The sequence below is a fragment of the Antechinus flavipes genome, chromosome 4, assembly GCF_016432865.1.
Source record: "Antechinus flavipes isolate AdamAnt ecotype Samford, QLD, Australia chromosome 4, AdamAnt_v2, whole genome shotgun sequence".
NCBI classification, from domain to species: Eukaryota; Metazoa; Chordata; class Mammalia; order Dasyuromorphia; family Dasyuridae; genus Antechinus; species Antechinus flavipes.
In genome coordinates this window covers 134,257,540-134,276,380 of record NC_067401.1, presented here as the reverse complement: position 1 = coordinate 134,276,380, position 18,841 = coordinate 134,257,540, and the positions used below count along the sequence as shown (strand labels likewise).

The 18,841-nt window shown below is 42.2% G+C and overlaps 1 protein-coding gene across 1 annotated transcript in view; it reads left to right on the top strand.

The window, feature by feature from the left end:
• ERBB2 (erb-b2 receptor tyrosine kinase 2) overlaps positions 1-18,841 on the top strand; it is a 34,915-nt gene that overhangs the window by 9,055 nt on the left and 7,019 nt on the right. The window contains exons 3-18 of the mRNA XM_051994603.1: positions 1,917-2,127; positions 3,367-3,501; positions 3,923-3,991; positions 4,161-4,276; positions 4,622-4,763; positions 4,976-5,101; positions 6,780-6,906; positions 7,148-7,221; positions 7,414-7,504; positions 7,797-7,996; positions 8,386-8,518; positions 8,610-8,700; positions 16,561-16,721; positions 17,037-17,084; positions 17,388-17,526; positions 17,611-17,733. Coding sequence (XP_051850563.1) covers positions 1,917-2,127; positions 3,367-3,501; positions 3,923-3,991; positions 4,161-4,276; positions 4,622-4,763; positions 4,976-5,101; positions 6,780-6,906; positions 7,148-7,221; positions 7,414-7,504; positions 7,797-7,996; positions 8,386-8,518; positions 8,610-8,700; positions 16,561-16,721; positions 17,037-17,084; positions 17,388-17,526; positions 17,611-17,733 — 1,986 coding nt within the window. The remainder of the gene's footprint in view (positions 1-1,916; positions 2,128-3,366; positions 3,502-3,922; positions 3,992-4,160; positions 4,277-4,621; positions 4,764-4,975; positions 5,102-6,779; positions 6,907-7,147; positions 7,222-7,413; positions 7,505-7,796; positions 7,997-8,385; positions 8,519-8,609; positions 8,701-16,560; positions 16,722-17,036; positions 17,085-17,387; positions 17,527-17,610; positions 17,734-18,841) is intronic.

The following is an 18,841-nucleotide window of genomic DNA, read 5'->3' as shown; positions in this document are numbered from 1 at the left end:
CCTCCCACTACAGAATCAATCATTTTTCTTCCCATAATGCATCTGTCTTGAGATATTTCTTCCTGTGGCTGGAGACTCCCCTCTTCACCATGCTCACAATTTGCTTCCCTACCTCTCTTCTTTGCTCATGTTTCCTAGCTTGATCTCCCCAAAATATACACCCCTGCTTCTTTCTTCTTATCTCTGCCTGGAGTAGCCTAAGAGTCAAGAGAGTTATTTTTTTCTTCTTTTTAAAATAATTTTTATTTTTCAAAACACATTCAAAAATAGTTTTCAGCATTCACCCTTGTAAAACCTTGTGCTCCATGTTTTTCTCCCTCTTCCCCTAATTCCTTCCTCCCCCAGACAGCAGGTAATCCAATATAGGTTTAATCCAATATAGGTTAAATATGTACAATTCTTCTAAACATATTTCCATATTTATCAGGCTGCACAAGAAAAATCAGATCAAAAGGGGGGGGGGGGAATGAGAGAAAAAAAAATGAAGTAAACAACAACAAAAAAGGTGAAATACTATATTATGATCCACATTCAGTCCTCATACTCTGCCCCTGAGGAAATTATAATATGCAAGTGAGAGGCAGAATGAGAAAAGGAAGTAGTGTTATATAAATGTGGATTTGCAGTAGAACCCTAAATTTAGACCTGGAAGAACCTTAGCGGTCATAGAGTCTAGTAGCCTTGTTTTACAGATGAGGAACTGAGGCAAACAGGATTGAGTGACTTGACTAGGGTCACATAGTTAGCAAGTTAAGTATCTGAGGATAGATTTGAACTCTGATTTAAACCCAGTGTTTCATGTATTGCACTACCTAGCTGACAATTTTCTTTTTTAATTTTTAAATAACAGCTTTTTATTTTCAAAATACATGCAAAGTTTTCAACATTCAACCTTGCAAAACTTTGTGTACCATATTTTTCTCCCTCTCTTCCTCCCATCTCCCTCCCTTAGACAGCAAGTAATCCAATATAGGTTAAACATGTCTAGCTGACTATTATTAACAGCAATAATAATAACAAGATTAGGAGGCAGCAGGAATGGTGGTTAGAGAGCTGAGTTTGGGCTCAGGAAAACTTGGACTCAGGAACTGCTACTCATACATAGTCATTCTGAGAACTTTCTGTGGCCATGGGAAACATGGTTATCACCAAATTGTGCATCATCATAAGTTTTAAGGAGTTTATACACTGGAAATCCCCTGTATCAGTATTCTAGATTGGAGACTATTATTTAAAAAATAATAATAATGGCTTTTTATTTTTCAAAATACATGCAAAGATAGTTTTCAACATTCACCCTTGCAAAACTTGTATTCCAAATTTTTCTCCCTCCCTCTCCCCCTCTTCCCAGACAGCAAATAATCCAATAAATGTTAAACTTGATACAATTTGAAAACTATTATTGATAATAACAATAACTACAAGAAGAAGCATGTCCAAATGAGTAGGGTCCATAGCTTTGTTTAAATGCCACAATGTCTCAAATAACTAAGATGTTATTTTTGTTGAAATTGTTGATCAAAGCAGGTGTTGCCTAATGGTTAGAGAGCTGACAGTTGGAAAGACCTGAATTTTATTTCCATCTTTGACACACACTCTAGGACAAGTCACTTAATATCTTAATGCTCAGGGCAACTCTTAAGATGACAAGTTTGTGGCAAAGGTGCCACAAAATGGTGGAGGATATTTCCTCACCAAGAAATTCCATATATCAATGAAATTACCAGTCTAGACCCTCTCCAGTCCCCTAGTTGTAGTTAACACTAGGAAACTGGACTTGGTCACTGAGCGCGAATGAACCCAGTGCAGCTGAAGAAGACTGCTTCTGGCAGGAAGCATTCTTGGGGTTCCCAGTCTTGTTAGGTACTTGGGCATTTCCATTTTCCATCCTAACTCCCCCATTCTTCTGTCCCTAGGACATCCAGGAAGTGCAGGGATATGTGCTGATTGCTCACAGCCTGGTGAGGAGTTTTCCACTGCAGAGGCTACGAATCATTCGAGGAACGCAGCTCTTTGAGGACAAATATGCCCTAGTCGTTCTGGACAATGGGATTCCCCTTGGGACCACTCCTCCCACAGCGGAGGGCCCCCCTGGCCTTCGAGAACTGCAACTTCGAAGCCTCACAGGTACCCCAAATGAAAGGCATGGTGCATGGAGCCTTGGGTGGGGAGGAGTCCTGTGGGAGAAAGTCAAAAATGGAGGTGACAGTTCTGAGTGCAATCAATATGGTCAGGTCTCACTTTGGATACTTACTAGCTTTGGACATCTCACCTGATCTCTGGGTCTCAATCCTTTTCTTAAATGAGGGAGTTAGACTAGATACCCTCTGAGATCCTTCCCAGCCCTTAATCTAGGATCCTATTGTGAGTGGTAGGAAAAGATACATGGAATAACTTGCTTTTACAGAGAGAATTTGAACTGTCAGTCAGTCAGTCAATCAGTCAACAAGCATATATTAAGTGCTTAAGATACACCAGGGATTGTGCTAAGGACTGAAGCAAAAGGCAAAAACAGACCGGGGCCGAAGGAGCTCTCATTCTAAAGGGAAAAACAATACTAAAATGCTAAGGTCATACAAGATGAATACTGAGTCAAATTTAAAAAAAAAAAAGTTTAAAATTTGTTTTAACATATTTGAGGGAGGGAATAAAATATTTTTTCAAGTGGAAAAAAAAGATGAATCCTGAATAGATAAAGGTAATTTGGAAGGGACCCCATCTGGTTCAACTGTGTGTTTTTTAACAGAGGTCTTATCTAAAAGAGGACTTACCCTAAGATTACACAGCAACTTGGTAACAGAACTTGGATTAGATTCCAGGTCTCCTGACTTTTACCTGAAGTTATTTTTTTGTTGTTGTTGTTTATTTTTCTTTCTTTCTCTTTTTTTTTTTTTTTTTTGAGGCTGAAAATATTTATTTTTTACTTAAGAATTTTTTTTAACAATAGCCTTTTATTTTCAAAATACATGCAAAGATAATTTTTAACACTCATCCTTGCAAAACTTTGTGTTCCAAAATATTCTCCCTCCCTTCTCCCATCCCCTCCCCTGGACAGCAAATAATCCAATATATGTTAAACATACAGTTCTTCTACCATATTTTCACTTTTGTCATGCTGCATAAGAAAAATCAGATCAAAAAGAAAAAAAAATTAAAGGAAAAAAAACAGCAACAAAAGGTGAAAATATTATGTTGTGATCCATACTCAGTGCCCACAGTCTACTTCCTGGATGCAGATGGCTCTCTTCATCACAAGTCTATTGGAATTGACCTGAATCAGGATTTTTTAAAGAGGGAAAGGAGGAAAGGTCTTGCTCTTCCACCAATGATGGCCATGTCATTCTTCTTCTCCTCTCCTATCTTCAGAGATTCTGAAAGGCGGGGTTCTGATCCAGAAGAATCCTCAACTATGTCACCAAGACACGGTTCTGTGGGCTGACATCTTCCATAAGAATAACCGCTTGGGTACCACCTCCATCGACACAAACCACAGCCGAATTTGTGAGCTTCTTTCCCTTCCCTCCATCATCTTCCTGACTCATTCCTTCACCATCCATGTTAATAATGCTAGACCTGACTGTAAAGTTCAAGGAGGTTCACAAATCTCAAAGGAGGTTCCCCCCAACACCCTCATGATGTAGGTGGTCAGTGGGGAAATGGGACCACAGTCATGTAGTTAGGGATGGAAACAATGGCACCTATTCTAATACTGACCAGCACTGCCTTGGAATAATAGCTTGAAATACCCAGACCCTATGTCCCCTGACCTCCTGACTCCTCTCCTTCTAATGCCCATAAAATTTGGCTTCATGACATTTTCTGCTTCCTATGGTTTCTTCTCTATGTCTATTTTCCTTTGTCTCTCCATTTCACTTTTCTGGTCTGACTTGGATGGCTCTGTGCTCGCTCTATCTCCTCCCAGGCAACCCTTGCTCTTCATCGTGTAAATCCGGACAGTGTTGGGGAGAAGGACGAGACAACTGTCAGAACTGTAAGTGTCAGGGAGCCCACCAGGGAAGAGAGCCCTGGGTTTTTTGGGGGGAGGGAGCTGTGCCCTGGGGGCTGGAATGTCAACTCAGCAAGGCATGGGGGACTGATCCCTAATATGGGTGATTCAGTGGGAAGAAACTCACCCCCTGTCCTTCCTCCCTCACCAACAGTGACCCGCACAATCTGTGCCAGTGGCTGTGCTCGCTGCAAGGGGCCCCTTCCCACAGACTGCTGCCACGAGCAGTGTGCTGCTGGTTGCACTGGCCCCAAGCATTCTGACTGCCTGGTAGGTGCCCTTCTGGGATTCTACCAATGACCCCTTGCATCTTCCATCTGCTCTCTTGCCTGCCTCTTTGCTTGCTTGACTTTTTGCTCACTTCTCCCTGAGACCCAGGCATTTGTGGAACTCAGTCTCAGCTCCTTGACCTGGCCCAGGGCCTGCTCTGAAAAGTGACTGGGGGAGGTGGGCACCTCCTAGATAGTTCAGCCCACTTCCCTTCCCCAAGATGCTGGTGTGAGGGTGGGTACCCGGGGAAGGTGGGCACCCGGGGGAGGTGGGCTCTGGACTTCACCCAGATATTCAACATGTTCTGCCTTCTTGTGCCTATCCCCTGGCCCCTAACCCTGTCAGGCCTGCCTCCACTTCAACCACAGTGGCATCTGTGAGCAGCACTGCCCACCGCTGGTGATCTACAATTCAGACACCTTTGAGTCAATGCCTAATCCCGATGGGCGCTACACCTTTGGGTCCAGTTGCGTGAAATCATGTCCCTGTGAGTTCCCGGGAGTGGGAGGAGGGGATTAGTCTAAGGGACCCCTTAAGGGTGAGTCACCCTACACAGTGACTGGAAGTGGGGCTCAGACCCCTGAGATCCCTCTCCTATCGAGGGTAAAGGGGGCAATCCCCCAGGCTGTATTGCCTCTGGGAGGGATGAGCAGTGGAGGGGCTGAAAACTCCCTAGCCTGTGCCCTTGATTCTTTCCAGATAATTACCTAGCTACAGATGTGGGCTCCACATCCTGTACCCTCGTGTGTCCCCTACACAGTCAAGAGGTGACTGCCGAGGACGGAACCCATCGGTGTGAGAAGTGCAGCAAAGCCTGCCCCAAAGGTAGTCCTGATCCCTCCGGACCGGAATTGTCTTTTCCAGACCCTAAACACCCTGTAGAGTTCCAGCTCTGCTGGTCCCCTGTCCCTCACCCCAATCCCAAGTCCCCCCTCCCCAGTCACCCCTCCTTCACCAATCTATAAATGATCACAATCCATTTTTAAAAGAAATATCTCCAAAGATTTCTTTATTCTCTTTTCTTTCAATTACATGTCTTCTCCAGTTCACAGTCAAAGAAATGTAGCTATCAAAACTGACTCAAGATAGAGTATATTTTTATCACATTTTAAAGAGGCCTACTTTGGACTAAAGGTTCATAAATGTGAGGACTATATAGTCAGTTGTACACCTCCCTATAGTTCATATAATACTCAGAATACCTAGACTCAAATGAAAGTTTTCCATATTAATTCTTTCCCAAAAAAATTTTAATTTTTGAAATTTGAGAAATGAATGCAAAATTTCAGACATAATATTTATGTAACTTCTGTAGCACTCATTTTCTGAAAGAACATTTATAAATAGTTCAAATTAGAGATAGTTTTTTTTTTTTAATACAGTACAACTGTTATTCTAATACATAACTCTGTGAACACTGTCAAACACTCAAGTCAACAAGCATTTATAAAGTACTTTCCATGTGTCAGGTGCTGGGCAAAGCCCTTGTGATACAAAAAAAAATAGGCAAAAGCATGGTTTCTGCTCTCAAGGACCTCACAGACTAATGGAGGAGAATGCAAATAATTATGTTATTTTAAAGATGATCTATGCTTTCATTGGTACAGGGATTCTCAATGAGGAAATTCACTAATTTGCTCTGCAATTCAGTTTTAGTTCCAGAGGCATTAAGAGATTAAGTGACTTCACATAACTACAATGTGTCAGAAACAGAACTTTAACTTGGGTTTTTCTAACTTCAAAGGTGGCCCTCCATTCACTACATCAGAGCTGTTTATGTGCATAAATGTATATACATATACAATGATATTATGTAACACATATGTAAATGTACATATGGATACATACATGTATATATAAATAATTCAAGGGGCAGGTAGTTGGTGTACCAGCCCTGAAATCAGGAGGACCTGAGTTCAAATTTGACCTCAGACACTTTACACTTCCAGCTGTGTGACCCTGGGCAAGTCATTTGCCTAATTGCGCCAGCAATAAATAAATAAATAAATGATCCAGGTAAACTCTTAACTACTCTAACCTAACTCAGCCATTTTTCTTACTTGTCTCCTCTCTCCAATACCTTCTCACATCCAAGGTTTGTCTTCCCTTTCCTCCTGGCAGCCCCCTTTATTATTTTGTGGGTAATAGGATGGAATCTTATACCTCCTCACATCCAAGGCTTGTCTTCCCCTTTCTCCTTGCAGCCCCCCTTACTATTTTGTGGGTGATAGGATGGAATCTTGAAGTACAGGAACTCTACACCTCTAGATTTTGACCTAGGTTCAAAGCCAAACTTTATTATTTACTGGCTGTGTGAATTCAGTCCTCAGTTTTCACCTCTGTGAAATAGGGGAGTTGGACCAAATCAAGTCCAAACCTCACCTTGTTCCAACAATATGAGTGATTGTTTTGACTCATGTTCAGCCCTGGGGTGATAGAACTGGGGGAGCTGGGTGCCATGACTAAGCAACCTTCCCTTGACCCTCCATCCCATTCCCTGCAGTGTGTTATGGCCTGGGCATGGGCCACTTGAGATCAGTGAGAGCGGTCAACAGCACCAACATCCAGGACTTTGCGGGCTGCAAGAAGATCTTTGGAAGTCTGGCCTTCTTCCCCGAGACCTTCTCCGGGTAGGTACAGGGGAGACGCAGACTGGGCAGCTCGTGTTGGGCATGTTGCTGAGGAAAGGGAGCAGACAGTTCTGGGGGTGCATGGGCAATAATGGGATGGGGGGAGGACTGGGAATTTGGAGCTGGGAGATAAGGTGTTAAATAACCAGAAAGGAAAGTTGGCTAGCTTGAGGAACACTTCTTTTATCTGTCAATTCCTTGTATGAAAGATCCTCATGGACTCCTCCCTTTCCCTCTGCAGGGACTTGGCTACCAATACTTCTCCATTAATGCCCGAAGACCTCAAGGTCTTTGAGAACCTGGAGGAGATTACAGGTATCCCTTGGTTCCCCCACCGGCCCTTCCCCTCTGCCTTTGGGTACTGGGGCTTCTACCCAGATCTTGCTTCTCTCCCTGGGGCGGTGGGAGGGCCGGGAGGGGAGGTGTGGCCTGCGGGCAGGCCCTGTTGGTAGGCACTCACTGCATTGCCTGGTCATTGTCTCACACCAATCACCCTACCGCCTGCAGGCTATCTGTACATCTCAGCCTGGCCGGACAGCCTCCGTGATCTCAGCATCTTTCAGAACCTCAGGGTGATCAGGGGAAGGGTGTTGCACAAGTGAGTGTTGGGCTGTGTGTCCCAGGATCACAGGGGAGGGGGGAGCTGCCCAGGAGGGGATAAATAAGAAGGGGTGTGGGGAGGTTTGGGGAGCCTATAGCCCAAATACTAACAAGATATACTTTTTAGGGGGAGGGGTTTTAGGCAGGAGTATCTAGGAGGGCCCAAAAGTAGCAGAGAGGTAGGTTAATGGAGGCACTTTTCCAGGACGTAATGAGGACTAAAGAGGGCCCCCCAGATGGAACAGTGTTAGGGGTGCCCCTTGGCTGAGCACTCACCCTTCTCCTTGCAGTGGTGTCTACTCCCTGACGCTGGAGCATCTGGGTATTGGCTGGCTGGGGCTGCGGTCACTGAGAGAGCTGGGTAGTGGGCTGGCACTCATCCATCACAATGCCCACCTATGCTTTGTCCACACGGTACCTTGGAACCAGCTCTTCCGCAACCCCCGCCAGGCCCTGCTCTACAGTGCCAACCGACCTGCCCATGAGTGTGGTAAGGCGGGCACCCCCTCCCTCGAAGCCTTCACTCCTTTCCCCATCCTTTCCAAGGCACCCACATCTGGCTGGCCCTTCTGATACTCACCGACATCCGGTGCCAGGCTCTCGGGGGACTAACCCAGATGCCCCCTGAGCTGGCTGCTGCCCGTGCCTGGTATGCGCACCTGCTTTTGCTAACCACTAGTCTGGCACTGCCCCCTCAGTACCGGTGCCAGTCTTGGCCAAACGCCTTGTGACACTGGCAATTCTCCCTTTTCCCCCATTTAACCCTTGGACTTTCCTGATTCCCAAGTGATCGTTCCCAAGAAGTTTACAGAACTAGGGGGAGTTCCTTAAGGTGCTTGAGTCCTCCCTGGGTTTGAGCTGCCTTCATTCTTCTCATAGAAAGCGAGGGACTCGCGTGCTACTCCTTGTGTGCCCAGGGGCATTGCTGGGGCCCTGGGCCCACCCAGTGTCTCAACTGCAGCCAATTTCTCCGAGGGCAGGAGTGTGTGGAGGAGTGCCGGGTCATGCAGGGGTAAGGAAGCCTGCGGGGGAACCGGAAAGGAGGAGGGAGGCTCTGGGTCCTCCACGGCTCTTCCTCGCTCACCTTCTCACCCCCTCCGCAGGTACCCCCGGGAGTATGTAAAGGAGAGGCGCTGTTTCCCGTGCCATGAGGAGTGCCAGCCCCAGAATGGCACAGAAACCTGCTTTGGATCGGTAAGAGGCTGACAGGGCGGGGGCACTATTCCCGTGTCAGAGAGTTCAGAGTAATAAAGAACCCAGGAGACTTCCAGGTAGAGGCAGAGACTCTCAGGGTTTGAGCATGTGGTTCTGATAATGTGCCAGGATGGACTCGGGACACTGTGTCCCTATAACCAGGTTTGTTGTTCTTCTTCCATTATGTCTGACTCTTGATGACTACTTTGGGGGTTTTCCTGGCAGAAACTGGAGGATTTGCCATTTCCTTGTCCAGCTCATTTTACAGATGTGGAAACTGAGGCAAGCAGGGTTAAGTGACTTAACAAGGGTCACGCAGCTAGTGGTTGGCTATTTCCTTTTTCATTACAGATGAAGATCAGGGATAGATGGTTCGCCTAGGGTCATACAACTTACTAATAAGTGTCTGAAGCAGGACTTGAACTTCCTGTCTTAAGTCCTAGTGCTCCATGCAGTGCACCACTTAATTGTTCTGCAAACCTCAAAGTGCTATATAAATGCTAGCTAGTATTAATATTTTCTTTTTTTCTCTCCATTTAATAGTATTTTATTTTTCCCAATTATATGGAAAGACAATTTTCAACATTCATTTTTGAAAGATTTTGAGTTCCAAAGTTTTTCTCCTTCCCTCCCTCTTTCCTCAAGACAATTTGATATAGGTTATACTATTATTTTTTTCAAAGCATCTTACAGTTCAAGAAACCAAGGCTCCTAAAAATTAAATGATTTATTCAAGGTCACACAGCTGGTATAGTGTTAAAATCTTGGCTTGAACTCAGCTCCTTCCACTTCCAATTCTCTACTTTCCCCCAACACTATGGTATCTAACACTGACTTAATGCTTAAATCCATGCTATGCTACTTCTGACAAATGGTTGTCCACCCTCTGCTTGAATAACTCCAGGAACTGGGGGCTTACTCCCTCTCAAGATAGCTGGCTCAGTTTTTTAAAAAAATATTTTATTTTATTGAGGGTGAATTTATTTCTTTTGTTTTCTATAATAATAACTTTTTACTTTTAAAAATACATGCAAAATTTTATTTTCTTTCTCAGGTTTTTTTTTTTCCTTCTTGATACAAATTTTCTTGTGCAGCAAGATAACTATAAATATGTATACATATACTGGATTTAACATATATTTATTTTTATTTTTTTGCTTTTTGCTGAGGCATTTGAGGTTAAGTGACTTGCCCAAGGTCACACAGCTAGGAAGTGTTAAGTATCTGAGATCAAATTTGAACTCAGGTCCTCCTAACTTCAGGGCTGGTATCTATCCACTGTGCCACTTATCAGCCCCAAGATTTAACATATATTTTAACATATTTACATGTATTGGACTACCTGCCATCTAGGGGGAGGAATGGGGCGAAGGAAGGGAAAATTTGGAACAGAAGGTTTTGCAAGGATCAATGTTGAAAAATTATCCATGGATATGTTTTGTAAATAAAAAAGTAACTGAGGAAAAAACAAAACAAAATACATGCAAAGACGGTTTTCAGCATTCACTCTGCAAAACCTTTCAATCCAAAAATTTTCCCCTTCTTCTCCACCTTCCTCCTCCCCTAGAGAACAAGTAATCCAATATTGGTTAAACATGTGCAATTCTTCTAAGTATATTTTTACATTTATCATGTCATACAAGAGAAATCTCAAAAGGAGAAAAAATGAGAAAAAAAAAAATCAAGCAAAACTCAACAATAACAAAGTTGAAATTACTATGATATGATCCATACTCAGCCCTTACAGCCCCTCTCTGGGTGCAGATGGCCCTCTCCATCACAGTCTATTGGAATTGTCCTGAATCACCTCATTGTTGAAAAGAGCTACTTTATCAGAGTTTGTCATTCCATAATCTTGATGTTACTATGTACAATGTTCTCTTGGTTCTGCTTACTTCACCTATGTCAGTCTCTCCAGGCTTTTCTGACATCAAGCTGGCACAGTTTTTGAATAGCTCTAATTATTAGAAGATTCTTCAATGAGGTTAAAAGCTGTCACGTCACCTTGTCACTTTATTCAGTGTCATTTATTAACTATGTGGTAGAATCTGGTACTACTAGGAAAGTAGTGTACTATTGCTGCTTTATATACTGCCGTGTATAGAAGCACTGCATTAAATCTTTTTTCTTATAGCTTTTTATTTCCCCCAATACATGCAAAGATAGCTTTCAACATTCACCTTTGCAAAACCTTGTGTTCTAAGTTTTTCTCCCTCCATCTCTCACACCTTCCCACAGACAGCAAGCAATTCAATATAGGTTAAACATATGCAGTTCTTCTAAATATATTTCCATATTCATCATGCTGCACAAGACTCAAAAACTGAAATAAAAAAATACACGAGAAAAAAACCCAAGCAAATAAAAAAAGGTGAAAATACTATGTTTTAATCCACATTCAGTCTCTATCGTTTTTAAGATACAGATGGCTCTTTCCATCACAAGTCTATTGGAATCACGTTCAATCTTATGGAGATATTACAGTTTAATAGATTTGGAGGAACTGGGTTCAAATCCAGCCTCTGTATGACCTCACCTAATCTCTCTGAGTATCAATTTCCCCATGTATAGAATAAAATAGTTACATTAAATGACCTCTATGGTTCCTTCTTGTTCTAAATCTATGACTAGATAACAAACATAGATTAATATAATTTATTAGAAGATGATAAATGCATGAGAGAAACCAAGTGTACCAATCCATTGGTTCTAGACAACACAGTGTAATAGAAAGAAATCTGTATTTAAAGTTAAAAGAAAATTGGGTTTAAATCCTGACTCTGTCACTTACTGTATATATGATCTTGGGCAAATAAATTTTCCTTTCTGAGACTGTTTCCTTACCTAAAAAATGGGGAAATGATATTTCTTGTTAAAAAAATAAAATACTAGTAATATCCCATTTTACAAGCTTAATTTTCCCTAACATTCTCCCTTCTAATAATTATAATAAAGATTTTAAAATAAAAGAATATAATATAAGAATATAAGAAATATAATATAAATTATGTAAGAATATATATATAAGATATATAAGTATAAGAAAATATATAAGAATATAAGGAATATAAAATATATATGACATATAAGAAATATGAATATAAAAAATATAAGAAATATAATATAAAGAAATATATATATAAGAAAAATGAGTAAAACTGATATATATACATATATATACACACAGCAGATATATATATACAACACAGATGTTGCAAAGGAAAACACACACACACACACACACACACACACACACACACACACACACCCCAACAAGAAAAATAAAGAACGTGAAAAAAATATGCTTTAATCTGTATTCAGAGTTCCTTAGTTCCCTCTCAGAACGTGGATAGCATTTTTAATCATAGGTTCTTTGGAATTGTCTTGAATCTTTGAAGACAAAGATTCTCTCTATATATTTTTCTTTTTCTTTCTTTCTTTCTTTCTTTCTTTCTTTCTTTCTTTCTTTCTTTCTTTCTTTCTTTCTTTTTCTTTCTTTCTTTCTTTCTTTCTTTCTTTCTTTCTTTCTTTCTTTCTTTCTTTCTTTCTTTCTTTCTTTCTTTCTTTCTTTCTTTCTTTCTTTCTTTCTTTCTTTCTTTCTTTCTTTCTTTCTTTTTCTTTCTTTCTTTCTTTCTTTCTTTTTTGCTGAGGCAATTGGGGTTAAATGACTTGCCCTGGATCACACAGCTAGCAAGGGTTAAGGGTCTGAGGCTGAATTTGAACTCAGGTCCTTCTGACTTCAGGCCTGGCACTCTATCCACTGCGCCACCTAGCTGCTCCATATATATATATATGAAAATCTGATAAGATATGTAATGTTCCACACTCATGGATTGCTTTCTCTACCCTCCCAGCTTCTGCAAAAGAGAAGAAAGGTATCTTCTCACAAACTTTGCTTGGAGCCAAGCTTTGTAATTTTGCAAGATTGATTTTCTTTTCTGATCACATGATCACATAAAATTTTGGTGATCTCTTTCACTCTCATTACCTAAATTCCTTTCTTCTCCCATTCTCCTTTGTTTCTCTCCCCTTCCCCCCTCTCCCCCACCAAGAGCATTGCCTTTTAACAAAGGATTAAAAAAAAAAAAAAAAAAAAAAAGGAAACAAAAAAAATTCAATAAAACTGCTCAGTACATTCTCCCCTCAAAACCCCAACACTCCATTAATGATATATGCCACATTATACACCTGTATATCTCTCCCCTTAAAAAAAAAAAAAAAAAAGGAGTTGGAGGGACAACCTTTATCATCCCTAAAGCACTTATATAAATTCAAACTATTAACACTTATACTCTGGTGCCACCATGGCAGGGAGCTAGTCCTAGGTTATTAAAGGTCATGCCAGTAAAGTTCTGGAAAGCCTTTAACCTAGGTCTGGGTTGGATGGCTTGTCATCTGAGGACCATTTTAATCCAAGTTTGCAGAGACTCCAGGTTGCTTCCAGATGAATAATGATCCTTTCCACACCACTTGGGGCTAGGGACACGGTTTCCCCTAGAAAATCTGCGTAAAATTGTTTGGCCCTCTCTTCCTACCAGACAAGTCTGAAGTATTATAATATTAAAAGATAAAAGAATTATATAATACTATCCATATATTTTATGTATTTCTCAGTTTCTAAATCTTTTTCTCTATTGTTTTCTGGCCTTTGCATGTCCTCTGTGCCTTATACAAAACTTCAAAATTCCCATTTAATTTCTTGTGCCAACCTATGAATATATCTAAATCCTGAAGTCTTGACGCAGAAACCCTAGCTTTCAAAGACTTTCTATTAAGATATTTGATTCAGTTTTTCTCAATTCAACGTCACCTACTATGAACCAGGCACAGTACTAGAATCTTTAGATAGATCAAAAAAAAAAAAAAAAAAAGAATTGTTCTTGCCTTTGGAGGAGCTTACCTCCTACTGGAAGGAAAGAGCACATATTCATATCCATAAATACAGAGTAATTTAGGGAGGAAGTGACCACCAGTAGATGGGGGATTAAGGAAATCGTCATGTAAGAGATGATCCCTCAATTCTTTCCCTTTAGGGAAAGAAGATTCTGAGAAGCAGAGGGGAGGGGAGGACATAAATGCATTTCAGAGACACAGAGGACAGCCTATGTTTTAAAAGGCTTGGAAATGGAAGACAGAGTCTCAAGATCAGAAATCAGCCGGTTCTCTCTGTCCAACAGTTCTGGCTAGAACCCTGTTTATGTGTGAAAGATGGTCTTATGAGATTAGTTAGTCAATAAGCATTTAATGAGTGCTGATTATGTGTTAGGCACTAAAGATACAAAGATAGGCAAAAAAAAAACCTCTCTGTTCTCAAAACTAATGGATTCAGAGAGGCAGGTGGTAGCCATATTAAAGAGTTTTCCTGAACATAACTGGAAGTTCAAGGAAGCTATTGATTTTTTTTTTTTTTAAGCAGGGTACATACTTGTATTTAAAGGAAGATTATTTTGGCAGTTGTATGAAGGACAGACTAGGGGCAACTATGTGGAGAAATGAGTAGTGCAACCAGGTCTTGCGTTCAAATCCAGCTTCAGATGCTGTGTATCCCTGGGCTAGTCACTTAACCATATTTGCCTTAGTTTCTTTATTTGTAAAATGAGCTGGAGAAGGAAATGGCAAACTGCTCCAGTATCTTTGACAAATGGGGTCACACAAATGAAATGACTGAACAGAAATGAAGGACGGAGTAGAGAGCTGAAAGATTGGAAGCAGGGAGACCAATTAGGGGACTATTGCAATAAATTGTATTGTAAGAGGTCACAAAGACTATAATTAATAGTGTCTGGTAAGTAGAAAAAGGAAGAGGGATTCAAGAGATATTATGGAGATAGAATCAACTGACTGACTCTGAGGTGGTGAATCAATATGACTGGAGAAATGGTGGTGACCCAAAAGCAGAAAGCTTAGAACAAGGAAGGTTAATGAGAAAAAATATTGAGGTCCATTTGGTGCATAACAAGTATGAGATGATTACAGGGCATCCAACTGGAGGAGTCTGGTAATAGTTGGCAATAAGAATGAATTCAGAAAGAAAGAAACTAGATGAGATAAGACCCTAAAACAGGGGTCTTTAAACTACGGACCAGATGCAGTAGCTGAAGACGTTTATCCCCCTCACCCAAGCTATGAAGTTTCTTTATTTAAAGGCCCACAAAACAGAGTTTTTGTTTTTACTATAGTCCGGCCTTCCAACAATCTGCGGGACAATGAACTGGCCTCCTATTTAAAAAGTTTGAGGACCCCTGCCCTAAGAGAATGGAGAGAGACAATTAGAGAAACAGAGACAGAAAAAGATACGCAGAGAGAGAGAGACATACACAGAGAAAGAGATAGATAACTACCCAGAGAGGAAGGCTCAGGATGGAGCTGATGCTGGGGAAGAGTGAGCTGTGGTTTGGTGACCCCGAAAAGGAAACTTGAGAAGGATCTGACAGAAAGCCAGGAAGAGAATTAGGGGTGAGCAGCCAGTGCCTTAGAAGGCACAGATGGACAGAATATCCAGGAGGGGAGGAGGATCAACAGTGGGCAAAGCTGCTGTGAGGTCAAGATGGGAAAACCAAACTTGGAAGGGAGCAGGTAGGAGATTACAGGTGACCTTGGAGAGAGCAGCCTCTGCAGAGTGATGGAGCCAGAAAGCAAAGGTAGAGAAGTATGTGGGAGGTGAGAAGTACTTTGTTAAAATCTTGGCTAGAGAGCTGAAAACAGCTTTAAAAGGACAATAGCTTGAGGGAGTGAAAGAATTCAGTTAAAGGTTTTTTTTTAAAGACCTGGACCTGTTTGTAGGCAATGGGGCAGGAGCCGGTAGATAAAGAAAGTCTGAAAAAGAGAAAAGAAGTCATCAAAGAGGTCTGTAGTGAGAGGACATGGGAGGTGACAGAATCAAGGTCAGAGGAGCAGGCTTAGTTGACCTTGACAAGAAGGGGATCTTTTCCTCAGGGACTGTGGATGAAGAGTTCGAGAATGAGGAGAGTTAGTTTTGTGGTGTGGGATCATGAGAGGAGGGGTTCCTGGCTGGCCTGGAAGCTGGCCTTGGTTTTCTTAACCTTCCTATCAGTAGAAAGAGGATTGATACTGATAAAACTCACTGGGTCACAATTAACAAGATAGTCTGATGCTTGTTTTGGGTCTGGGGAAATGCTAGGTTGAAGGGAGGCTCTAAAAGTCCGAAGTGAGTTTCAATTTTCTTATTTTCTTTCTTTCTTTCTTTCTTTCTTTCTTTCTTTCTTTCTTTCTTTCTTTCTTTCTTTCTTTCTTTCTTTCTTTCTTTCTTGCTTTCTTGCTTTCTTGCTTTCTTGCTTTCTTGCTTTCTTGCTTTCTTGCTTTCTTGCTTTCTTGCTTTCTTGCTTTCTTTCTTGCTTTCTTGCTTTCTTTCTTTCTTTCTTGCTTTCTTTCTTTCTTTCTTGCTTTCTTCTATTCCAAATACATGCAAAGATAGTTTTCAACATTTCCTTTTACAAAACTCCCTACTATCCCCTCCCACAGACAACAAGCAATCTGATATAGGTTAAAAGTGCAATAGCTAAATATGTGCATTCCTTCTAAGCATATTTCCATATCAGTCATGCTGCACAAGAAAAACCAGATCAAAAGGTGAAAGAAGGAAAAAAATACGAGGGGAAAAAAACTCAAATAAACAACAAAAAGTGAAAATACTGTGCTTGGATCCCCATTCAGTCTCCATAGTTCTCTCTCTGAATGCAGATGGCTCTTTCCAACACAAGTGTCTTGGAATTGCCCTAAATCGAGGTTTCAGTTTTCTAAATGGAAAAGTAGCCTGGCTTTCTTCCCTGACTGTGTGTCCCTGTACAATCCTCTCACACCACTTCTTCTCCCTCAACCACTTCTTCTCTATACTCTTAGGAGGCTGACAAATGTGTAGCCTGTGTCCACTTCAAGGACCCCCCTTCCTGCGTGGCCCGATGCCCCAGTGGGGTGAAGCCCGACCTCTCCTTCATACCCATCTGGAAGTATCCAGATGATGAGGGCATTTGCCAGACCTGCCCCACCAACTGTACCCACTCGTGAGTTGGGGGACACTTACTACAGTGTTGGGGATGGAGCAATCCATGCTTCCCTCTCTGTTAGACTCTTATTTTTGCATGAGGGAATCAGAGGGGAATTGGAAGTGGGGTATTCTCTGAAATTGATTGTGAAAGGACAGTGCTCTCTGACCTGATCCCTCTGAGACTTCTTTTTAAACACTGGGGAGGGAAAATGTGGATTAGGTACTTTTACCCCAATTCCCAACCTCTCTACTGTGGCTCAGGAAAGGGGGGACAGATGGTAGTGTTTGGGATGGGGAGCCTTTCTCCAGGCTAACACATGTTTTCCTGCAGCTGTACTGTATTGGATGAAAAAGGCTGTCCTGCTGAGCAGAAACCCAGGTGTGTTTGATCCCCAGGAGCTCCCTTGTTTTGTCCACAGAAAGGGTATTGGGGCCCGGGATGGCTAACCAAACACAACAGCCTTGTCCCAGCCAAGCCTCCGGCTCTCACCCCGGAGGACCTTTTAGTGTCCACCTTTCTACCCAAGCCCAAATGGCCACCTCCAACCTTCAGCTTTTGGCCGTCACCCCATCATCCAACTGGGCCTGCCCAGGAGCCTCTCCTCCCTCACACACCGAGAAGCTGCTGCTGTTATGGTAGGGTATCTCACCTCTCCCCGCTTCCTCTCCTGTCTCCCTCCAGCCCCGTGACCTCCATCATTGCTGGGGTGGTTGGGGTGCTTCTAGCGCTCATCATAGGCTTGATCATCGGCATCTTGATTAAGCGTCGGAAACAGAAGGAACGGAAGCACACCATGAGGAGGTTGCTCCAGGAGACCGAGGTGAGAAGGGACGGTCCGAGGGTCCGGCGGGCCTCGGAGGGGGGACAGCCAGCCGACCTCTGACAACCTCCCTCCCTTCCCTAGCTGGTGGAGCCCCTGACGCCCAGCGGAGCGTTGCCCAACCAAGCCCAGATGCGAATTCTAAAAGAGACAGAGCTGAGGAAAGTGAAGGTTCTTGGTTCTGGGGCCTTCGGCACGGTCTACAAGGTCAGCAAGGGGGCTGGCCCAGGGGGGCAGGGCCTGGAAAGGGTGGAGGGCAAAGCTTAGGGTGAGGGATAAAGCAAAAGGGTGAGAGTGGGCCGAAATCCCATCTCCCTGAATTCTCACATCTGTCCCTTCTCCCCACCATACAAATCAGCACCCTCCTCATTGCCCCTCTGGACTATTGCATAGGTTCCTCCCTCATGTTTCTCCTTTCTCCAGCTCATCTTCACACAGCTATCAAACTGACTTTCCCTAAAGAGATTATGTCCTGGGGCAGCTAGGTGGTGCAGTGGATAGAGCACCAGCCCTGAAGTTCAAATCTGGTCTCAGACACTCAATACTTCCAGCTATGTGACCCTGGGCAAGTCACTTAACCCCAATTGCCTCAGGGGGAAAAAAACCCCTCCAGTGACTCCCTCATTCGTTGTCTCTAGGATAAAATATAAACCCCTTTATTTGGCATTTAAACCTCTTCACCATCTCATTCCAGTCTATTGTTCCAGATTTTTTTTAAACATTTTATTTTATTTAGCTTTTTATTTTCAAAAAATATGCATAGTTTTCAACACCCACCCTTACAAAATCTAAATTTTTCTCCCTCTTCCCCCACTCCCTCCTAAGTAATTCAATATATGTTAAATGTGTGCAATTCTTCTACACATATTTCCACAATTATTATGTTGCACAAAAAAAATCAGCTCAAAAAGCAAAAAAATTTAAAAAGGAAACAAAAAGCAAGCAAATAAAAACAAAAAGGGCGAAAATACTGTGTTGTGATCCCCATTCAGCCCCTATAGTGCTCCCCCCCCTTCCAAATTTATTATATAAAAAAGTAATCCCCTTGAAGAACTCTGCAGTCCAGCCAAACTGTCCTGTTTTCAATCTCTCTCACCTAATATTTCATTTCCAGTCTCCATACCTTTGCAAAGGCTGTTGCCCATTCCTGGAGTGCATTCCCTTTATGACATTGGTTTTTAGAATCCTTAGCTTCCATCTCTTTACAAATTCCCCTTCTGAGCTTCTAGTCGCCAACTTCTTGTACTTCACTTTGCACATATGCTGTATCTACTTATGTGTGTCTGGGTTTCTCTGATGGAATGTGACTCTCTAA